General features: G+C 40.7%; 1 protein-coding gene and 1 long non-coding RNA gene across 6 annotated transcripts in view; one reads left to right on the top strand and one right to left on the bottom strand.

Annotated features, from left to right (window-relative positions):
* osbpl3b (oxysterol binding protein-like 3b) overlaps positions 1-22,155 on the top strand; it is a 39,036-nt gene extending 16,881 nt beyond the window's left edge. For 2 of the 5 annotated variants that reach the window (XM_084358668.1, XM_084358667.1), the window contains exons 3-23: positions 3,190-3,306; positions 3,986-4,039; positions 5,172-5,285; positions 5,529-5,693; positions 5,871-5,994; positions 7,761-7,864; positions 9,372-9,464; positions 9,546-9,705; positions 10,542-10,672; positions 11,279-11,380; positions 12,467-12,604; positions 13,434-13,521; positions 13,655-13,899; positions 15,967-16,104; positions 16,204-16,267; positions 16,390-16,468; positions 16,603-16,747; positions 19,321-19,465; positions 19,552-19,678; positions 20,632-20,754; positions 21,239-22,155. In XM_084358668.1, the coding sequence (XP_084214794.1) occupies positions 3,190-3,306; positions 3,986-4,039; positions 5,172-5,285; positions 5,529-5,693; positions 5,871-5,994; positions 7,761-7,864; positions 9,372-9,464; positions 9,546-9,705; positions 10,542-10,672; positions 11,279-11,380; positions 12,467-12,604; positions 13,434-13,521; positions 13,655-13,899; positions 15,967-16,104; positions 16,204-16,267; positions 16,390-16,468; positions 16,603-16,747; positions 19,321-19,465; positions 19,552-19,678; positions 20,632-20,754; positions 21,239-21,335 (2,553 nt within the window). In that variant the 3' untranslated portion in view covers positions 21,336-22,155. The remainder of the gene's footprint in view (positions 1-3,189; positions 3,307-3,985; positions 4,040-5,171; positions 5,286-5,528; positions 5,694-5,870; positions 5,995-7,760; positions 7,865-9,371; positions 9,465-9,545; positions 9,706-10,541; positions 10,673-11,278; positions 11,381-12,466; positions 12,605-13,433; positions 13,522-13,654; positions 13,900-15,966; positions 16,105-16,203; positions 16,268-16,389; positions 16,469-16,602; positions 16,748-19,320; positions 19,466-19,551; positions 19,679-20,631; positions 20,755-21,238) is intronic. The other 3 variants (XM_084358669.1, XM_084358671.1, XM_084358670.1) reach the window with 3 other exon arrangements.
* LOC311260613 lies at positions 1,601-7,875 on the bottom strand. The gene is made up of 4 exons (XR_014623042.1): positions 7,784-7,875; positions 6,695-6,780; positions 3,132-3,267; positions 1,601-1,836 (listed from the first exon to the last, which is right to left on the bottom strand). It is a non-coding gene; the product is annotated as an uncharacterized lncRNA (long non-coding RNA).
* Positions 22,156-24,235: the final 2,080 nt, after the last annotated feature.

Below are 24,235 nucleotides of genomic sequence, written 5' to 3'. Positions count from 1 at the left end.
ACAGACAACAACGGTCCATCAACAACAAATACAAGGACTGAAAAAGTGTTTTCCATTAGCGCAGAACCAAAAATCATAGTTTCAACCCTCTTTAGCCTCAACATAACACACTGAAACATTAATTAACATTCCCTCAAAGAAAATCTAAGTCAGATGTGTGGTTACAAATAAAAATGCCATGTCATTATTCACTCTAATAAACTTCAAAAATCATTCATTGTCGACAACCACTAACATACACAGTGTGTTTTATACTAGACAGAGCATACATTTGCATTTTTCTGTCTCATAATCAAGTGGTCAGTTAATTTTAAGGTATAGTTAGTACAGTTAGTTTTTAAAGTATTTCTCGATGAATTAAAGGAATTGTGTAACATTTTGCAAAATATGCATCTAACTTTCTTGCTGATAGCCATGAAATAATTAGCTTAGCATAACATAAGACTGGAAACAGGGGGAGACAGTTACATGTAGCCTGGTTCAGACTGTAAGTGACTAATGAAATGATATATAAATAGATTGCTTAATCTTTAAAAAACAAATGGCTGGCAGTTATTTCCTGGTTAGGTGCAGCAGGCTAGTAGCTCCACAGAGTGCCTTTAATATTTAGAAATGTTTTTACTTTGAAACTTGGGTAATGATAACACACTCTTTTTGGTTTTGCAAGGATATGGCTCATTCTTGACACAGGCACTGCAGCAGGATGAACACCATGTTGCACAACTTTGGAAACCTACTTTCCAGAAGCTGCTTATGCTGAGAGCTGTCCCTGTAAGCACACATGTCCTCTTGTCAGTTATGTCTTGTGACCTTGAAGAAAAATGCTCGGGCAGTGTGTGACAATGACTCACTGTGTGATTGTGTCAGAGGGAGCTGTGACGGGCGGGCGCTGAGGGAGACTGCAGGAACAGCCCACCACCAGCCACGCCCACTCCATCCGCTAACCCCCTTCAGACACATGGGTTTATTTTAGACGGCCTCACCTCCAGCATTATTCAGCCGCTCTGACTGGTACAGTGTGTAGAGCCAGAGCTCTAGCAGTCAGGGACACACTGAGATAACAGACAGAGTCACCTCAAACCTCTGCCAAGAACCCCTCTGGAGTGGTGTGACGTGAATGTCATTTGAGTTTTTGTCCCACTTGGATACAAATACTGCATCACCGACATAAATCATTTTAATAAAAAAGTGGCTGCAGCTATTACAATCATTATCAGTTTATCTGTTGATTATTTGTTTCGTTAGTTGATTCTCTTTTTTAAAATGGTCGAGGGTGCATCCTGGTGACCTCGTGGTTAAGATGCTGAACATACATCCAAGTTCCTGGGTTTATCTCAGCTGGGGACCTTTGTCGTTTATGATAACCACCCATCTCTGACCTTATTTTCTGTCTTTTTCTACACTTTAAAACACTTTAAAACAGTCATAAAGTCAAAAATAACAACAAAATCCTTCAAAATTGAAGCAGCAAATGATGTCTTGACTTCGTAATAAGGGTCAATCTCTAAAGAAAATCAATCCAACATTCCAATCAGGAGTGACAAGTCATTGAAGTATAAAGATATTGGTTTATTACAACAAATGATATGTGTTACTGAAGTCTTGTCAGAAAGTCTTTGGCGCTTAGACTCTGCAGGAAGATTCTGAGAGCAGCTGAAAGAAAAATCCCCCCCTAGAGTCGGGGCGCTGGTGGTCGTGGTGGTTGATGACTCTGCTGATAGGAAGTTTGCGGTGTAACCGTTTCCATCATTGGTTAGAGCCATCACTCTGTGTTGAATAGCAGTGGGGACGTAGGACTGAGGTGGAAAAAAAGACGTTTGAAACGCTCTCCAACATCTGCGTTTTAAAGCAATGTAAAGAGGGGATCGTATGAGGTCATGGTAGATAATTACAGCAGATGAGATCCATTTAATCTCATTTGTTAGATACAATTTTCATGGTGAAAAGTATTTTTAGCACAGTTTTAACTAATTTTTCTTTTAAAAAGTGATGAAGACAAAATTATTTATTTAAAAATGCGGTGGAGACAGAACCCCAGCTTCCCCAGTGTAAATGACACCTCTGCCTTAGTACAAGCACCTCAAGGTGCTTGTACTTACTGTAAGTTGAGTGTTTCCTTTTACTGCTGCTTCAGCCTTTATTTTATTGTCAATAAAATAAAATAAAACACAGATTCTGATGTGCTATTTATTAAATCTGATAATCGCCTAGCCTGATAATCAATCAACCTGTAGTAGACAGTACATAAATCCATGTAGATATCATTTTTACTTCTACTTTTGATGCTTAAGTACATTTAATATCAGACATTTTTACTCAAGTACTAGTTGTATGGGTAACATTAACTTTTATGTATTAGTACTAATTTAACACTAATTCTTTACGTTTATTCAAGTATGACTTGTCACAACACTGGCTCAGGCGTCCTCCTCCTCAGTGGCACCCAAATTCATTCTCATTGAAGTGCTCACTGGGCAATTACACTGAAAAGGAGCTCTTCTCCAGGCGAGAACATGCACATTAGAGACTTCTCTGGAATCAGCTGGTCCACTTCCTGTTGGCTGCTGCTCCTTCTCTAATGATTGATAATGGGAAGCGGTATTTTTGGCTGATGTGAGTCATGTGATACTGCGATATCAAGTCTGGCCATTATATTAAAATTGCCTACCCGCCAAGCTGACTAATTGATTTTCTGACTTATTGTTTCATTACTGATATAAACTAAAAGTGTTATAAACCAGCATGATGTGATATTCACCGTGTCGAGAAAGATGTTACAAAACCCCTCTGTTTATACTGTTTATGCTGCTTTCCTGGAATTCGCACTGCTGAAGTACACAACAGAGCTATCTGGATTAGTCTATGATGAAATATCATCTTAATCTCTGTATTTGCAGGGGATTTGGATTTTAATCCCAGTCGGGAAATGATTATTGTGAAGAGTGAGATTAGACAGGTAAGCTAATTTTGCAAATGGGACCGTGAGGTGAAAGTATTCTGTAAAGCCCGAACCTCAGAGGGCATTGAAACTCTCATCATCCCACGGCCGGCCACTGACTGGCTGGCCACAAATTACAACATGCTTTTTACTTGACTCTTTTGTGCGTGTGATTCACATTATGTTCCCAAACCTCCCGGCAACTTTGATCTGCGCGTGAGTGTCTGCTCATAAACCATCTCTCCCCGCAGGACAGCTGGGAAATAGTGGAGGGTCTGCGTGGAGGCTTCAGCAGCGTCCTGGAGCCGCAGAGACAGGAGGGCTTCATGCTGAAGAGGAGAAAGTGGCCCATGAAAGGCTGGCATAAGGTATAATCCAGCACCTGCGCTGTCCTTAAATGACCCGCACCGCATTACTCATCTCTCAGAGTGATGGACTTCATGACGTATTTTTAGACATCATTTCCATTTCCTGGTTTGACTCTACGCTTTCCAGGTTCCCTCTACAGAAAACCTGCTGACATGACTCATTTGTGTTTTAAACTAATTGAATGAGCTTATTCTGTAGATGATTTCACCCACAGAGGAGTCACATGTGACCAGGGTCAGTGCCTGTTCTTGCTCTGTCTAAAAGCTTTCACTGGGATGATACTGCCTCGATGTCTTGGTGTTCCCTCTCAGATGCATTAGCTGATGGCCTGTTGGTTAATAGAGCTGTATACATTTAGTATTGACTTACAGTCAGAGCTTCTCAGGTCTTTGTGCTCTCAACGGTCTGACTGTGGTGATGCACAGTAAGAGCACCAAGAATCACATTCAGCCAGACTTTCAGAGGGGGAAGATTGCAGCAGAGTGAGAGGAAGAGTAATAGAGTCAGACAAGAGCCCGGGATGACAAACATCTCAGTGCAGAGACATTAACATCATACATTAACAAGAGTCTGTAACAATCATAGCGTCACAGCAGTGACTTCAGACTTGCTGTCAGGGATGTTGCATATCATCCCGGCTGCATCTCATTCACTCACTGTCCTCCCTTCTCTTCACAGAGATACTTTTTCTTGGACAAGGGCATCCTGAAGTATGGCAAGTGCAGCGCTGATGTGAGTACAAAAGCCTGCTGGCTGCATAAAGGGCACTTAGAGTCTTTTGTATTGTTTTGTTGTACCGCTGGCTGTCTTCCCCAGGAGTATCTATCTTTGCCTGTAGATACAAAAGGCCCCCATTCCCTCACAATGTCATTTATCATTGATAGGAAACACATGGAGCATTGTACTCGCCAGTATCACATAATTATATATCAGCCATGCAGAGGCTCCACTTTACGACATGCTATTAGAGCCATAGTAGGCTAAAACGTTTTTTTACAGAGCCATACAAACAATTTAATTTACAAGACAAAACACTTGAATATTCTCTGAGATTGTAAAGTCATAAACTTGGAACAACAGCATTTTGTCGAGGAACAACATTGCTTCACTTTGCAAAGTTGAATCCACATCATCACATCATAGACGGCGCTGCATGGCATGTATTATGCTTTCAGTGGATGACCTAATCAAATTATACTTTGCAATTGGATTTTGCATTAAGGAAACACTCATGATGTTAGCCCGGCGTCACCAGAATATCACATGACCATATCAAGAAATTGCCCGTAGATGATAACCAGGGATATTCTTGCATCTGTCCATTGTGTTGTAGTTCCTAATGAACAAAATCTATCACCTCATCCAAATAAGTGTCTTGTGTTTTTTTCTGAATAGGCCACATTCAAGTCTTTTCAAAGTCCGGATGCTTATGATAATGATAACATGGTTATTCTAGGCTATGATCATGAGTATTTTCCTGATTGCTAAATCTGATTGCAAAGTATAATTTGATCAGATCATCCACTGCAGGCATAATACACAGCAAGCAGCAACGTCTGTAGTGTGATGAGGGTTCATCCAGCCTTTCATTTACTTTAGAAAACATCAAAGTTTTTTTAATGGTTAACTTATGACTTTAATCTTGAAAACTGGGGGGATTTCTTTCTCAGAACATTACCCTCCTCCCCTGGCTATTCCTCTGCAATGCCCCCAATTCAGCGTAAGACTACTTAGCCCGGGCAAATGAAATTATTTAATTGCTGCTTCAAACACAGCATAGAGCATTTTAAAACTGAGCAGCATCCTGTTGCATTTGTATTATCTCCAGTCTTATATACTCACAACATTGTGTGCCGACTTGCAGATTGAAAAGGGGAAGCTGCATGGCTGCATTGACGTGGGCCTCTCTGTCATGGCCATTAAGAAGAAAGCCAAGTGCATCGATCTCGATGCTGAGGAAAACATCTATCACCTGAAGGTAAAATGCAAGGCTAGCGAATAAAAGGCATCCCCCTCAGACTTCCTGGAAGTGAGGTAAAACATGGATCTACCCAGATTATTCCCTTCCCAGATTCTAACATTGAATTAACTTTAAAATGACCTCATGTGCTGCACATGTGGGTGAGGGGGAATTACAGTCCCTGTGTGTTTTTCCACCTTCACGCCTCCTCCACCTTACTTGTCCTTGTGTTGATTTCTGATTGTGGTATCTGCTGTGTAGATTAAATCACAGGAGCTGTTTGATGAATGGGTGTCCAAACTGCGTCACCATCGGCTCTATCGGCAAAATGAAATTGCCATGTACCCTAACGAGAAGTCCTTCCACTATCCCCACTACCCCTCCCCCAACTCCCCGAGCCTGGCTGAGAGTGCTTCTATCAGAAAGGTATACCTGCGCGCTACACAGCACACTGTTCATCAAAACTGCGTGGTCTGTTTCTGCTCATGAATATCATTATTTTCTCTGCAACGTTTTCTATAGTCAGACCCCCTCCTAATGAAGAAATTTATCAAGAAAGCAGGTTGTTATTGAACTGACCTTTGGGTGTGTTTGCTACTGCAGTGCATGTCCATACGAAGGCAGTCCACAGTGCATTCTGCAGCATCTTTCCCTCTAAGCTTCAACAGCCAGGCCAAAGTAGCAGCCTGGCTCCAGTCATCTGACGACATGGACAAGTGCTCCAAAGGTGAGACACTCAGTCCGACCTGATGCATTTCTCACTCCTTTTGTTGATTTTACAACATTTTATGTGTAAAGCGCAGCAAAAGTGCCCTCTCGGAAGCCCTTGTGGTAGATAAAACATGATAAAATGCCCTCTATGTTGCTCCAATGTGCAAGAAAACGTGATAAAGTGCCGTCTAGGGTATCCTTCCAGCGGAGAAAATGAGATTCAAGATCTACTTAAGTCGACCCAAACACTAGAAATGTATTTGCCCTCCACCACTAAATGGTTTAACTGTTCCCTGTGTGTAGTTATACTTATTACTTACTATATCTGACCCAGATAATGAAACCGTTTTTAATCTTAGCCAGGGTTTGAAACTGTTTCTTGGACACCATTCTGCCACTGAGTATCTACTTGACCATACATTTATAAACAGAAGTGGTTAGTGGTTTGCCACTCCTCAGTAGAACGTATAGTCTGATATCTAATTATATATGTCATGCCCCTCCCTTTTATGAAACACTTATAGAGGCAAGACTGAGGAGGGGGGTGAAAGTGACTTATCTGAACTAAATTAACCCATCAGGGACAGGGAGGCTCCCCTCGACCTGCCATCTGTTAAGGAGTTTTGTCGTAACTTCTGTAAGAAGAAGAGGATGACATGTGTTTTCTGTTCGTCCACCTGAGCCACTTGGTCTATACATTCATCTGTGTGACTCACCTTCTCCTCTTTATGAGGCAGACAGAGTTTGGAGTTGTTCTGGTTGCTTCCTACAGTCTGTTCAGGGAGTGGTCGATGAATCCGTCCTTATAATGATAAAAATAATAATATTAATAATAAACTTTATTTCTATAGCACCTTTCAAAGCAAAGTTACAAGGCGCTTCACAGAATATTATCGCAGACAGTACAAGAAAAACAAATTAGGCAAATGAAATGCAATAAAATTAGATGCTTCACAAAATACAATATCGGTGCAAAGAGCAGAAACAAGAAATATAAATCACAGAGATCAGACAAAATATAAAAGAGCAAGATTAAGACTTTGGAAATACATTATGCAAATGCAAAGGCTTGTCTGTACAGGTGCGTTTTTAAAAGCTTTTTAAATCGTGGCACTGACTCAGCTGCTCTGATATTTAGTGGAAGTTAGTGTTGGAGCGAGAACCATAAAAGCACGATCCCCCTTTGTTTTCAGTCTGGACCGAGGTACTGTAAACAGGATTTGGTTCTCTGATCTGAGGAGTCTTGGAGCAGAAACAGGGGTGATTAGATCTGAGATGTAAAGTTTTAGGGCTTTAAAAGTAATTAGTAAAATTTTGGATTGAATTCTGTAATGGATTGGTAACAAGTGTAATTCAGCCAGGACTGGGGTGATGTGTTCTCTGCTCTGAGTGTCAGTAAAGGGGTCTGGCTGCTGTATTTTGTACTAACTGCAGGCGGGCAGTTGTCCAAGGTGTTAGAAATATGATTTGGACCAATAACTTCAGTCCTGTCTGTGTTCAGCTGTAGGAAGTTGGTGGACATTCAGTCCTTAATGGCATCAAGGCAGCAGTGCAAAGAGACCAGGTTATTGTTTTTTTCAGGGTTGAATGAAACATTTATCTGAGAATCATCAGTATAGCAGTGCTAGGACACAGAAGTAAAATGGCGAATAACATGGCCAAGGAATCGGACCAATCCTTACTGGCCATACACCAGTACATTAAATGTCTGTTTACTTTTCACTTTCTTCCTACCTCTTAATCTTATTATCTCAGTGTGGATCTTTTTCCTGCTCTCCACAGATTTGTCAGTCTGTGAGGCCTACCTGCTGGATCTCAGTCACCTGCTTCAGAGTATGGAAGTCCTCCACCGTACCTATTCTGCTCCATCTATCCAAGCGCTGCAGGTTTGTTTTTCCTTTCACCTTAAATGGAAATTTAGGCCATTTTAAACTTGGGCCCTATTATTTTAGTATCTAAATGACAAGTCCATCCAGAAGTTTCACCTCAGCCTACAGCCACGACATGGACTGCAGTGGCTGAAATATAATCGACCTAAGATTCCTTTGCAGGCTGTGACAAGCTGAGATTGTTATTTTAAGTGTCCAACAACACAGCGGGAAATACCTCTGCAGGGACAGACCTTTGTGGTAAAAAGTAAAATCCTTTAAGAACAGCTTCTATGTCGCTGTCGCCAAATCCACCAGACTCCTTTTAAAGATACAGTAACTTTATCTTCATGAAACAGACTTCATTCAAACTAGAATGAAATAAAATAAAACTGAACAAAACTGTCATGGATCATCTTTCCACTGGTGCAATAATCACCAACTCTGGTTTTGTCTAAATGTGAAAATCCTCTGGCTCTACACTGGTGACTGACCGCTCTCGCTCCTTTCCTGATGTTTTCACATGTAACGCTGTGAATTCTCTAATCGAAACTAGAGTTGGTGATTGCTGGATATGTCAGGGTCCCGTCATTTTAGATCATTTTATGTGTTTTCTGGGTTTTTGTGGTGTCGTCTGCTCTGTGTCCTTGTGCTCCGCCACAGTCTGCTTTCCTTCCACACTGGTCCTGCATTTGTTTCATTAGCTCTTCCCTGTTGCTAGTGTTTTTCCTCTCATTACCCTCACCTGTGTGTCTCCGCCTCACTCCACCTGCACCTCATCCCCTCGTTAGTTTAGTGTGTGTTTAAGTCCGGTCTGTAGTTCAGTGTTTGTTGAGTCATCTGTTACATTTCCCTGGTGCTGCCGTTTGCCTGTTCCTTGTGTTGCCGTTTATCCTGAATTAAATCTTCATCCATTGAGACTCCTGCCTGCTGTCTAAAGACGATCCAAAGACTACTTACTCTTTAACACAAAGGGTATCTCTGTAGGGATCCTTTCTGTAATGTTGTTGGACACTTACAATAACAACCAGCGCCTGTCAGTGACAAAAGAAGCACCTTAAGTGGACGTACTTTGATGGTCGAAGTTGCGCTCAATGATTAAACTGCAGCCATTGCAGCCCATGTCGTGGTTGCAGGCTGAGGCAGTGTACTAGTGTGTAGTAGTACTTGTCATTTACATACCAAAATATACAGTATATAATAATATATATAATATATTCAAAATACTGGAATTCTGCTTTAAAATGCAGAGCAGGTTTGTTCTTTGTAACTGAAATTCCAGCTTAAGTCTGAGAAACATTGTTGTGTATTAATCTAATCGCACCCAAAATAACTTATGAGTCAGAATGTTATGCTAAGTAGCTTGTCTTGTTATGTCTTTTATCATTTCTCTCCACCAATATCTTCTGTCGCCCTGCTACTAAATATAGAAGCATTGCATCCTCACCGCCAGTGATGAAACAAAAACTCCTATAAAAAGCCTTTCCTAAAATAAAAACTGCTTTTTGTCTTCTATGTTCACTAGGCATCTACATTTGACAGCCCGAAGAAGGAGAAGAGACTTCCAAGGAAATGGCGAACCAAAAACTACAACAAAGATGTCAAAACAACTCTGCAGGTCATCAGCGTGACAATTAGATGAGATCATCTTTTTAATATATAAGTCCCTCCAAGCTCTACTCCTCCTGTTCTACTGTAGGTACCCAGCTGCATCTCCTCCGGCGCTATCCGCCTCCACGCCTCCAACCCCAACCTCTCCACCGCTGCGCTCGGCAATGACAAGGTCGACCCTGAATCCCTGGATTCTGCGTTTGACGTGGCGAAGCTGCAGGAGGACTTCTGTCGCGTTGCCACGAACTGTGAGTGGAAGATTATGAGCTGCTTGTTTAAATTTGCAGTTAGTGTGAGTCATTCAGGAATTTTGAGGATATGTTTTTAGGGGAAGTGAGAGAAACTCCACAAGTGCACCGTTTTCAGAGGCCTCAGTTCTTCTAATGAATCTGCCTGCCTGTGGGCTTATTTGCAAGTAAAATAGTACCGGCACGGTGTTGTTATTTATATAGACATGACAATGATGCAGCCGTGGCAGCTGTTAATTACTGATAAACTGTTTGCCTCAGTTTTAATTCATTAGGATTCTGGTGATGTGCCCTGAGCGAGAAGTTAACATTGTCTAAACCACCAAATACGCATCCTGATTAATTTCCCGCCACTCCTCATTAAAATGCATATTCGGATACCTGATGCTTGACTGGACATGGCTTAATGAGAATGGTGTGTGTTTTTACATCACGCTTCACACTTTTTCTGTTAAAATGGGTTCAGGGTTGCTCTGGGGAACAGCTCTCGATTCTGTTTCTCATTTAAATCACCAAATGTATGCAAGTTCGAAATGATGAGGCAAAGGATGTGTGTTGAGCTTAACCTGACACATTAATGCATCAGTCTTATCGGCTCCTTCGATAATGTCGCTCCCCAAGCACCAATTATGAAGTGCGTGTAAAAATGACAGTCATAAAACAAAGTCTGCTGCTTGCCGAGTGATCGGAGATAATCAAAATTTCACACTTGTTGCATTTTCATTAGAAGCGTGGCGTGATGGACTGTCACTTGATCTCCTGTGACTGGAGCAGCATCGCTCTGAACTGAATACAAATTGGTTTGCAGTTAAAGCGCTCCTCTTTTCCTCTTCTAGTGCACACGACCATGAAGTCAGCCCTGAGTTCCCTGACGTCCGAGAGAGAGAGGTTAAAACAATGTCTGGACCACGAGACGTGTCCCCCTACCTCGCCGCAGATGGTCGGTTTGAAGAACGCACTGGCGACGGTACGTGAGGCGACGCACACTCAGACCGCAGTAGAAATAAGTTAGGTTGTACACTTTCTTTCAGCGCCCCTCTCAGATGTAGTGTCCTCCCACACCGCTTGTCATCCGTGACACATTGGCAAGCATCTTGGAGGGATTACTATGTGCGATGTCTGCCCACCTGAACCGTGCTCAACAGTTCCTGTGGCGGCTGCCTCCCACCCGGAGGCCTTTTCTATTTTCCGTCTTTTGGTTACACTCATTCATTGTCAGGCCGACTTCTTCTTTCGCCACAGTTTGAACTTCTGTCCTCTCTACGCCTACACATTTCTTTGACTTCATATGCCCTGCTGGGTGTTAGCTTTCCTTCCTGATTACTCAGCTTCTACCTACTCTACCTCGCATAGAGGCAGTAATGGGTGAGTAATATAGTTTGGACTCCCATGGCTTCCTGTCTGATGTCTGCATTGATAAGACACATACACATGACTCTAAAGTGCATGTTTACAGCCTGATTTTGAGACCGTTTAGCTGAGGAGGAAACACATTTCAGAGATGGAGTTTGTTCAGTTCAGTTATTGGTTGGCTGTGTGCTATAAACAATGTTTACGCTGGTTATTTTTCCAGGCTTTAGCCCACAACTCTGAGCTGAGAGAGCGCCTGTGCAAGATTCACGCCGAGTCCCACATCGTAGAGCCCACACTAATAAATCTCCCTGCCCCTGCGCAGGTGGGTGTGGGAATGCAGTGACTGTACACCCCCCACCCCCTACCTCCCCCCCCCCCCAACGCCATCTTGATGATTATTATTATCTTGTATCTCTGTCTTTTTATTTCCCTGCCTACCCAGTCTAGAATTTGCCACAGAATGAATGAGCTGTCCTTGTTGCTCTCCACTCACCCCCTCACTCGACACAATTGGTTTTATGATGACGATTATGAAAAAAGTGGAGGTAAATTTCAGGGAACGCCGCCTCCTCACATAAGTTGCGTTCCCAGTGTTTGACGTGAGACGGTGCTTCCTCTCAGCCCTGTGGTCGTGCATGTCTCACCATCACACGGCTCGGGGGAAGACCGCTAACTACCTGCCACATTATCGTCTCCTAAAGGAAGCTCTTTGCTCGCGCAATCAGATTTGCTGACCGGAGAGCGTGAGCTGATCTGTTTAATCTCGTCCCTGGAAATTTGTCAAACACACACACACACAGCGCAAAACTAATGCGCCTCCTCGGGGATTACCTCCCGGCTAATTAATCAGCTGCAGAAGCAACAAAAGGATGGAGGGTTCTGTGGAAAATACTACATGGTTTTGAGTTACATGAATGAGTCCCTTTGCATCCTGTTTTGTGCCTTCAACTTGTCAGACAGAATTTGCAAAATTGCAAAAGAGTGGGTGTGCACACTTGTTGCACAACTGCACTTCTGACTGGCTGTTGATAATTTATAGAGTAATATATTGTCATACAGTCTCAAGAAATAAGTTTGATTGATGCAACATATTAAAAAAATTATAGTAAAATTGGCTGCTGTGTATAAAAAAGACTCTCTGGGCACTTTGTTGGATAATGGTAGTATATATTTTTACAGTTACTTCCCCCTCCAGTAGCACTCACATTATAACACTATTTTATATTAAACATGACTGTCATTCAATATATTGCACATCAAAAATGTTGTGTTTTGTAATGAATCCTCATTATCCACAAATTGTGAACATATTGTATTCTGAATTACCCAGTAATTGTCACCCCTCCTCGCTGCGGTGATGTTGCCCTTTTCCCTGCACTTAATTATAGCCGTGCACACTGTCTCCTAGAAACAGGACTCTGTTGATGATTCCCGTCCCCTCGTTCACCAAGTGTCCAATGAGAGCAGAGCTTCAATCACCGAGTCTTTGTCTGAGTTCTTCGACGCACAAGAAGTTCTGTTGTCTGCCAGTTCCTCTGAAAACGAGGTAAGTGTGAGCTCTGAACTGTCGCCATCAAGCGTTGTACTGAGAATCAGGCTGATAGTCACAAAAACCCCAAAAATGAATCAAGACAGTTGAGATTAAAGGGACAGTTCACCCAAAGATCAAGATACATATTTTCCCTCTTTCTTGCAGTGCTATTTATCCATTTAGATTGTTTTGGTGTGAGTTGCTGGAGATGTCTTTTTTTTTTTGCTTGAATATAATGGAATTAGATGGCACTCAGCTTTTAGTGCTCAAAGCAGCAAAAACATTTAATTTGAAAAAAACAAACAGCAGTGTCTCTTTCCAGAAATCGTGACCCTTACTCAAAAAAATCAACACACATTCTTGTGAGCAGTTTCATGTAGGAACTATTTTCTTTCTACCAAACTACGCCCACCAACCATATCACATATCATATTCAGATATCTCCATTTATTGCTGATCACCTGACATTTTTAATCCAATCTGTCTGCAAAATCTTTTAACCTTAACTTCACATCATCTTAAAGTCTTAAAGCTTAAGAAGCTTATTGATTGTGTCATAAAACAAGTCTGCCCTCTCCTCTTCCTCCACTGTTCATGCAGCATGCCTGATCAGATGGCAGCTGGAGCGGAAGAAATATGAAAATGAAAGTTAATTACTTTAATCTAAAAATACAGCAAGGTGCAAATTTGCCACAAGGTCCTGAGGGACCATTCATCTCCAGCACATTAGATCTGCTGCTGATGTGACAGGATGTTGAAAGAGACCTGCCCGGTCCCCTCCTGCAGGTGGTACTAAAAATGTATCTTTTATCTATTAGCTAAAGTTTTGGATGTTTATTTTTAGGCATCAGAGGATGACTCATACATCAGCGACGTCAGTGACAACATTTCAATGGACAACTTCAGCAACGAGAGTGAGAGACAAAATTCAGGTAAACTATTGGACGGAGAGCTCAACAGTTATTGCGATTTCATGATTTACTTAATTTCCATATTTGTTAGTAGCATTCAGCACACAAAGAACCTTCAGTGTCTTACCTGACCTCTTACACCATCTGGTCCCAGGCTCTGTGGACGAGGGCACTGTCCTTTGTCAGCGTAGATCCTGCCTGCCCTCGCCGAGCCCCAACAACAGCACCATCAGCCTGTGGAACATCCTCCGGAACAACATCGGCAAGGACCTCTCCAAAGTGACGATGCCTGTGCAACTTAATGAGCCGCTCAACACCCTCCAGAGACTGTGTGAGGAGCTGGAGTACAGCGAGCTGCTAGACAGGGCTGCAATCACACAGGACCCTTTTGAACGTATGGTGAGATGGAAAAAATCACAGTTTGAGTGTGTGGGCAGAGTCTTTTGTTTTTCTCAGATCACATGTTCACTTTTCAGCAGTTAATGGGTCTCCTCTGACAGAAGCAGACGCCGTTGGTGAGGCAAGGGCGGCAAGCTCTGCGAAAGTTTTAAGATTCGTTAAAACAGAAAAGTTTTTTAAGTGGATTTCATTGCAGCTTTTAATACATCCCTGATGAGAGAGAGCCAAGTTTTAACTGAAGAGTTCATGCTACTTGTGCTTGTGATGATGTCCAATTTAAATCAGAAAACTGTATTTCAGGGGTTGTCGCAAAGAAATAAAATAAAAGTACTGGCTTAGGTTTCTTACTTTTATTAAAGGAATAGTTCGACATTTTAGGAAGTATGCTCACCCATTTGTAGACAGTTAGATGAGAGCATTGATGCCATATGTGTCAGGAGCCAGGAGACGATTAGCTTAGCTTACCATAAAGGCTGGAAACAGCACCTGTCTTTCTCCAAAGTGGAAAAAGTCTAGCTGTTTTCAGTCTTATGGTAAGCTAAGCTAGTGATCTGCTGGCTCTAGCTTCATATTGACCACAAAGACATTAGAGTGGTATTAATCTTGCCTTTTAACTCCTCTTAACATATTTCCCAACATTCTCAAACTACCCCTTAACTGCAATGTTAGAAGCTAGAAGAGTCCATCAAAAAAGAAAAGAAGCATGTTTTACAAGCTGAAACTGACAGTTACAGCTGGACGAGGCAGATTTAAGTGACTGTCAAGTTGTAGGAGCCAGGAATTATCCATTACTTTTTCCTGGCTGTTATTCCTCTAGACCACTCTCGCAGCCTGCTGGCAGATAATGTCCAGTCAGTGCTGGAGCTTTTGCCAGCCTTGCTTTTTACACCTCGTGTGGAAGAAACCTTATCTGTCTGTAGATTTCCAGCAGGAATATGGCTTTCACTTCGCCTTTACTGACTTTGGAGTGATGAAATCTCTAGGTTCAGATTTGTTAATTTGTGTGGGAGGTGTGGAGTACATAGACTGTATCATAATAAATAGAGGACGGAGCCACCGTGACCAATCACTTGTTTTGTTTTTTACATGTACTGGAAGTGACCATAATTGGATGAGGGTGGAGCCTTGCAGGATATTCTGATTGGTTCTGAATGATAACCCAAGGACACTGTGGCAGCAACTTGTCAATCAAAAGGCAGCCATGCCCTAAAGCATATCATTCTTAGTTTATAAAATGAACGTCATGCTGTGTTGAGGAAGACTTGAACTGAGCGATTGCCATCATAAACTAATCAGGAAACTGTTTCCTCAGGTAATAAATCAAGCAAGAAGCAAGGTCATTTTCTCATAAGCTTACATAAAGAGTACCAGTGGAGTCGCCCCCTGCTGGCCATTAGAAAGAATGCAAGTTTAAGGGTCTTCCACCTTTGTCTTCACTGTTTAGACACGGACGCTCCGTCCACTTATACAGGACAAATTTGCACTATAGAGTTTTATAAACTGCAGCTGAAGTCGGAGGCAGCTTCAGTCTGTGGCCTCAAGTTATAAAATGGAAGTAATTATCAGTGCTCTCCTGGCTCAGTGCAACTATTACAGGAGCATTCAGCCAATTACTCTGCTCATTACAGTGAAATGGAGAGGAAATTAGAGCTGCTGAGGATCAGGCTGGATATGACACACATTATGAACTAATGATATGTGGTACTTTAAATCGATATAGCCCAGAAAGGTCAATGTTGTGATTGTCTCAAGGATTTGTTTTTTAATTGTATGTGTCCATTATTCCCATTATATTATCATAAAAATTCAACTCAATGCCTTCAACACTAAGGCACACAAAAAAATACACCAGTGATAAAATATAAAGGTTTAAACCAATGACAATGATGGGATTACTTCAAATTTAAAGCCGTATTAAAAATACAGGTCTTTAGCTTTGTATTTTAATATCCAGTGGCCGTGAGCTCCACAGTTTAGGGCATAAAAACAGATGGCACTCATCACTGATACTCTTATGGGACACGTAACAAAAAACACTACTAACTGTATCGATTTTTCTTTGTGCAGGTATACATAGCTACATTTGTTGTATCAGGCTATGCATCCAGCCACTGCAGGACCGGGGGAAAGCCTTTCAACCCCGTCCTAGGAGAGACATACGAATGTGACCGGCCAGATAAAGGATTTCGATTTGTTGCAGAGCAGGTATGAATTTTGATGCCTGCGCTATTGACAATTTAACAGTCACAGTATTCTGAGTATTGATTCACTAACCCAGCTGTTTGTTTCCTTTGACATCGTCAGGTCAGCCATCACCCACCGATCTCAGCTTGCCACGCAGAGTCTAAAAACTTCATCTTCTGGCAAGGTAGTGAAATATGGAAATTTGCTCGATCCATTGTCAGCATCTTAAGATTAAAATTGTGGCTGGTTGTCTGAGATGAATATAAATGTGTGAAATGATTTTTCTTGATTGATTTTTTTTTGTAGATGTGAGGTGTAAGAACAAGTTCTGGGGAAAGTCAATGGAGATTGTTCCTGTCGGTACCACTCACGTCACTCTGCCAGGGTGAGTCTCCACTGCCTCATTCATCCTTCAGACTGTACACACACAGAGAGACTGTATAAACAAGTGACAATTCAGAAACAACATCTACAGATGTGAAGTTAAAAGGGAAGTTGTTTTTTTATCCCCTTTTCTAGAATTGGAGACCACTATGAATGGAACAAGGTGACGTCCTGCATCCACAACATTCTCAGTGGGCAGCGTTGGATTGAGCACTACGGAGAGATCTCCATCAGAAACACCAGCAGTGATATTTGTCAGTGCAAGATAACTTTTGTTAAGGTGAGGCTAACACGTTAAAAAAAAAGTCATATTTAGTAGCTGTATGCTGCTGCAGTCACCTTAGTTACCACGAGCAACAACTTCTTCTTATGTAGCGTTCAGTCTTTTAGGACACTGACACTGCTATGCAATTGAGCTAAACAAAACTTGCATTTACATTTTTCATGACAAATAGATTCTTTATTATCTTACAGCGAGGTTATGTTTTCAGTTTGATTTGTATGTCTGTCAGCAGAATTACAGAAAAACTATTTTTTCACTTGCGTTAACATTGTGAGATAAGGCATTAATAAATAAATAAATAAATGCCATACATCTTAAAATCTATTTCAATAGTGCAGAACAGCCAGTTGTAGAAATACAATGACTCCCTTTCACTATCCACATTCACAGATACCAGTAACCCTGTGGGGCAACATAGTTGCTCAAACTTCATCCAGAAAGCAGTCGTTATGGAACATTTGGGGAGAGTGATTTCATGGGTGAACTGGCACAATTGTAACATTACGAGAATTGTAATATCGATTTTCCCAAACTAAGGTGTGGCTGTGGAATTGTAAATAAGCACATGTCATGCAACTCATTATAATCTCAATCACATCCAAATGTGCAATGTCTGCAATAAACTTCCCCAGAGAGATTAAGGAAAAATGTTCAAACTTTGCTGAGATAATGAGGCTTCAGCAAGGCACAGCCACATGTTGACATCCCACACACAAATATAATATATGTACATATTTGTAATTCCCACATCTGAAATATGTTTACATGTAAGTAAAATTGGAAAAATGTTCTTAGAAATAAATATGTATGTTTATGTATGTAAAATACACATTTTGGCAAATAGTACAAAAATATAATTATTTATACATATAAAAAACTTTTATACTATCAAACATGTTTGCACAGAATATTATGTACATATACATTGTATGTACAAATCATTGTATTGAAGCAGGTTTTAGTTTATTGTTGCAAGACACCAGGCTGAGAAAGATGAATTCCCAGGAAATTATCCTTATTTTCATTCAGATACACCTTTAACTGCTGAAAGCACTTTGTTTCACACAGGCAGGATGTCAACTGTGTGAATGACTTAACTCAAGGTGCGAATATGTATTTTACCACAACCGTAACTTTAATTTATCATTAAGATTTGTGGTGATGTCGAACAGATTTAAACACAGTTTACTCCAGTTTATGGCCTCAAACACATCATCTCAAAGCATGCTGGGAAAGTTCTCCCAAAAAACGCTACATGTATGAATCATGTATATAATGTTAACATGTACGACCGTGGCATAGAATACTAGAGAACAATTGAACATATAGACATTTTTCATGTACATATACAAACTTTACTGTGAGTATTTCATGTATGTTATAAACCTGTATCTCCATACAGTACACCCAGAGGATGTATGTATGTAATAATAATAATAATATTGCCTTATAGGTAACATAGATGGCAGCATCACTCTTGATATAGGAGCATATTTTATGTCATATATTACATTTGCCGGATAGATTGGATAATTAATATAGCCAGACATATATGGTGATTGTGACTGCAGATTAGCATATCACAGAAAAGTGGACTATTGGCCTTGGTAAAGGTCTGCACTCTCTGAGAGCTCTTCTAGTTATGTGACACTTGAAGCTCAATTATGCTTAAACACTAGTTTAGTGTAGGTTATTTGTAATGCATTATCAGGCATGTACCAACAGTCAGGGTGAAGGGAAGCTTTGCACTGGAATTATCTTTGTTAGATCATAAAATTCAAATTTGTTCGTGTTTATTTCACTATCAGCAAACGCGCTGGCTCTGGAAACATGTTAAAGAAAATACATGGTAGCCAAAGTAGATCAATAACAGTCATATTTTTAAGAATTGCACTGTTGCTACACCCACTACTTAGCTGCAAAACTGCAGCAGAAAGATACCAGGAAACCTCGCTTGGATTGACGTCACACCTACATACCACTTCTCGTCAAGTATAAACAATAAATAACAGTGATACATAAGCCGTAGTATTCAAGTATATTCTTCATACACTAGTGCTCTCTTTCTCTCGCTTTATGTTTGTGTTGCTAGACATTTCTCTGTGAACCCCAGGGCAGAGTTGATACAAAAAACAACCTCCAAGCAGAAAAGAAGTCGTGTTTCAATTTGTATGAGTCCCAAACAGCCATAGTAAACACTGTAATCTCTTCATTAGTCCATAACCCCTCGACACAGATGGTACTGTTCACCTGCATGCCAGCGAGAACCCCTCGATGCGTTCAATGTTTGATGTATGGAAGCCTTTACTGAGAGGAGAAGGTTAATTGCTTTAGCGTGTGCCCATTTGAAAGACCTCCTGAAGCTGTGCAGGATATCAAGTCAAGACATGTCAGTAGTCATTATGCATCCTCATCTCTCATTAAACTCAGCAGCCCGGCAACACACACCGGGGCTCAGGAGGGATTACGCCACAGCAACATCTGCTGACTGCAAGAGGGCACTATCATGATTTCATGATGATGAAAAGCTCCTTTCTGTTGTTTAATATTATGTGTAATGTCTCTTACAGGCCAAGTACTGGAATTCAAGTGTGAATGAGGTGGAGGGAGCTATCACGGATAGTAAAGGGAAGGTCATCCACAAACTCTTTGGAAAGTGGCATGAAGCTGTTTACTGTGGAGACCCGCCCTCGGCAACCTGCATCTGGAGAGCAAGTATGTCAAGTTTCTTTTGCGAAATTTTTTTATTTTTTTTTATTCATTGCCGCGTCTGATGCAGTTGATGTTTGTGTGCTATGTAGATGCGATGCCAGTAGACCATGAGCAGTACTATGGTTTCACCAAGTTTGCGATTGAACTGAATGAGCTGTACCCATCGTTAAAACTGCTGCTACCACCCACGGACACCAGACTACGTGTGGACCAAAGGTACGAGAACAATACTAACACAAACAATACTCTCTCAGTCAAAACAATGAAAACAAAAGGGTGTAGTATGATGACGTTGTGAAGTAGTGTGGGATCATGGGAGTTGTTGTCTTCACTGCTAAACAGCCACAATTGCAGATGAAAATAAATGTGATGTGACTCAAGCAGAAATGTTCACAGAGGAGGGAATGGTTTAAAGGTGCACTATGTAAGAATTTTAGTTTGGAAATATTCAAAATGTAACCAAAATTATCAACAGGGAGTGAAGAAATAAAAGTGTTAATGTAATGTTAAAGAGGTATTGTGTTGCAGAGATATCTAGTGAGGTTAGCATGATAACAAGCTTGCCCGGGCCTGCTCCGGTGCTCTGGTATGATGCCTTTGTATGGCCTGATTTCTTTAAAGTCATGTCGGGTTGAAAGTTTTGGAGAAACCTTTAGATTTCACAGAATTGTTGTAGACATCTGATTTAAAACCCAGCTCCTTGTGAGTGAATATCTGAGCACATTTTATATTCTGACATCATGAATATCAGCTGTGACCTCTTGACTGGCTGTCTTGAAAAATGCTCACCTAACTCTATGATCAAAATGGGACAAAAATAGGTGCATCAATACTCACGCTAAGAATAGTAAGTAACTGCAGAGGAGTTCAGATGAATCAGACTAATTTTAGCTAGCATGTTTAGGGTTTTAAAGTCTGTAAACCGAACTCCGCTGTCGCACGGCGCCACAGACCGAAGAAGCACTCGCCAATTTGTCATTAAAGTGAAAAATGAAACTGTTCTAGTCCTTCAATATTCTGAGTTATTTGTGTTCCTATGTATCCTTAATTAAGTTATCTAACTGTAATGAGCAAAGCCAAAAAAAACATGAGTGAAGATTAAATTTGAATATTAGAGATGAATGTTTTATCGTGTCTGCATAATGAATGTGTCTGTCTCTCGCTGGCAGACTGCTGGAGGAGGGGAACCTGGAGGCTGCTGAGGAGCAGAAACAGAGGATTGAACAGCTGCAGAGAGACAGGCGGAGAGTCCTGGAGGAGAACAACTTAACACATCAACCTAAATTCTTCAGGTAGCCTAAATATCATAGGTCATTTATGGGAGAGTGAGTGTGTTTTATACGCAACTTCAATAAACTCAACTATGTTTCACTTCATTCACTTGTGACTACTTAAACCTTGGTATTTTACCCAGGGGGAGGGGTTTTTTTACGTCCATACTTGCCAAACCTCACAATGTTTCCAGGAGACCCCTGTTTTTCATTTCCCTATCCTGTGTTTCTCCTGATTTATGACAAATTTTCACACCTTTTTCAGCTTTTGTTATCACCACTTGTTTCTGGCACTGTACAGCGTGTAGTCTGCTGTACTGTTGCTCCTCATCCTCCTCAGTGAGCGAAAGACAGACAGAAAAACAGAGAAGAGAAAGAAATAGAAAAATACATTTCAGACATTAAAGATTAATTCACATTTCTTATGAAAGTTTTAAAGGAAAATCTTCAAACGTAGATGTCCCATATTCACTACAGTGTCACCTTTCTTCTTCTGCCTCCACAGGAAGTCAAAGGACGACACCTGGGTGAGCAACGACACATACTGGGAGCTGAGGAAGGAACCTGACTTCAGCCACGTAGATTTTCCTACGCTGTGGTGACCTCTGAGCTGCTGATCGCACACATTTTCAAACCTGCACAGCCTCTACTGTGATCCAGGCTGGTTCTGGTGACGTCTGTTTCCCAGTCTTATATCCACGTTCAGTACTGATCTTCTTTATTGCTGTTCATCAAAGTTAATGCCTTAATAGCAAGTGCTTATATAAGTTGTGTAAACATGTTTATGCAAACATATTCTGAGAATGTTGATACATTTTGGCAATTTTTGCCCATGTTTTCACCTGATATGTTTCACTGTATCACTTAAACTGAGAAAAGGAAAACTACTTGTTATAAAGGATGACAGGTCCTGATCATAACTCATCTACACTAGCTTCAAACGTGCTGAAAAACTGGTCACTTTAGCTCTCGTCTTATCATGGACATTCTCTACCTCTGAGATAAACTAGCCTTGATATGCCATTGATTAAGTGTACACATCAGATATTTATTCTGCACCTGCCTGATGCCTTACTTGTAGTACTCATGTTGTTTCATTTGTTTTTGCTGCGTCTGAGATCTTTTTTTTTTTTTTTTAATAAATCATGTTTTGTAAGGAATTCTTAAGACCAAAACAAGAACTGTTTAAAAGATCGTTAAATCCTTACTGGACTTTTCTTTGTGTCTCATAACCGTAACTATATGCTTCTTTTTGCTATGACTGTGTGAATGATTGTGTAACTATGAGCAGCAGTAGCAAATATCAAATCTACCCATTTTTCACTTTATCCATTGCAGCATTGTCTACATGGAAACTGGGCTTTGGGACCAGAAGTGTCCAGAACTACGCTCCATGAGCTCAAATAAATCCTCTGATGCGTTCTTTGTGTGGAGTCATTTGTGATTTGTGTGTTTGTTAAAAAACAACAACAACAAAAATTAATGGCTGTGAACTGGACCATTATCATAATTTCCCCTTTTTCCCCCCAACGCTAACATAAATGCTGGTAAAGGGAAGACACAACAGGTGAATATGATTTTTTTTAAAATGACTATGACCATGATACTCCCCCAGTTGATTACTTACATTAAGACAATTATTTTTTGTTTTACATTTTTCTGAAAATGTTTAAAAATGCAAATGAGGTATCATCATACACTCCCTGATGTTTTCACTTGTATTGTCTCCCCTTAAACGTACCAACAGGAGAAGAAGAGAACAACTGAATCATCAGCATCACACTTCACATGTCACCAGAGGAGGAAGTCAAAATTGTACCTTGAGAGCAGCTTCATTCTTCTCAGTATCATTATATCATGTGCAACAGGAAAACCTCATGAAAGTCATGTTATGTCATCTTTGGTACCTTGGAGGGCCATGAATGTAAGAGAGCACTGTCACCTTGGAGCAGCACTTGCCACTGCCTTACTTATTACACAACTAAAAACATTCATTACCTGAAGTAACTTTCTCAGGTGAGTCATCATAACGTTATAGGTCCAGCACTGAGTTTACTCAAAGGTGGGGCACGGGTGAAAGATCACTCAATGACCTGTATGGTTTTTGCTCAGCCCTCGGGATCCTCCCATCACAGTAATCTAAGGGTTGGTCTCCGATAATGTTTTCCACAAAGGAACCTTGACATAAATGCACAGTGTTTTCTACAGTGTTTCCAGGTTTTATTGTGACACACAGATGCCGGGTGAACTATTTACTGCCTCAAGTCACATTGAAAGTGTTAAATGAAATGCTGGCACTCAGCTTAGTGATTTAGCTACTTCACTGTGGTGTGGTTGATGCTGTTGTGTACCTCTAATTACTAGTACATACTGTACATTTGGCTTTACTATAGCCAAAGTCCAAGGATAATATAATGATTGTGGAGCCCTGAAATAAGTAAAGGTTATCAGACAAGTCAAAATATAACTGACATAAAAGACATCAATAAATCATAATAAATTAACTGATATAATTCACATTACACTGATTTAAAAAACAAAATACAAAAAGGCTGAAATACAACTAGTGGCCTCTTGTGCTCACAAAGTTTATCACAGCTCACAGTACAAAAGTGTTACACAGAAATAGGATGTTGATGATTGATGAGCCTTACCAGTGAAGAGGTAGGAAAACACACAGGGTCATTACAATCAAAAGTATCTGTAAATCAGAGAATATGCACTCAGTTCAATATGTAAAATGAGTCTACTTCTGGTGGATCTGAAGCAGCCACTAGGTGGAAACAGATTGCCATCAATGGTGCATTCACAGTCATTATGCAGAATGCATCATTTAAATATTGCAGCTGGTAAACGTGGGGTTCATTTGTACTTTTTTATATATTCCCAGGTAGTTTCTAGAGCCCGACTGATACTCATTTTTTTTGGCTGATACCAGTATTAGGAAGTAAAAACATCCCATATATCGGCTAATATACACACGTCTGTGGCAACGATCCCTCAAATGTGGTTATCACGCATCACTAATGACAAAGTCACATATGTAACAGAGGCAGGACAAAAAACTTTGTTGTGTAAAATGACGTCAGTGCAGTGAAAGTGCACATTGGGCATAATATCTGCCAACTGATATATCGGTCAGGCGCTAGTGCTGTAGTTTAATCTGTCAGAGTACATCATCATTTATAGGATAAATAAATAACTACCGTAAATCTGTCAAATAAAATAAAATACTCGAGTAAAGTACAAGTACCACAAAATGTTAGTACAGGACAGTACAGTACTTCTTGAGTAGATGTTAAGAACACTTTAGGCCCAAACCAGCAAATAGAAAATGTTTTTAAAAACAGTAGTGATGATGATGATGATTATTATTATTATTATTGTTGTTGTTGTTGTTGTTGTTGTTGTTGTTGTTGTTCTTGTTGTTATAATGATGTCATCAGTGTCAGGACAGAGTGTTCAGTGTCACACAGCTTCCGGCAGGGGGCGGAGCTCTGAG

The sequence above is a fragment of the Pagrus pagrus genome, assembly GCF_965226575.1.
Source record: "Pagrus pagrus genome assembly, chromosome: 7".
NCBI lineage: Eukaryota > Metazoa > Chordata > Actinopteri > Spariformes > Sparidae > Pagrus > Pagrus pagrus.
The sequence above is the reverse complement of the archived record's forward strand: the minus strand, read 5'-3'. Positions and strand labels throughout refer to the sequence as shown.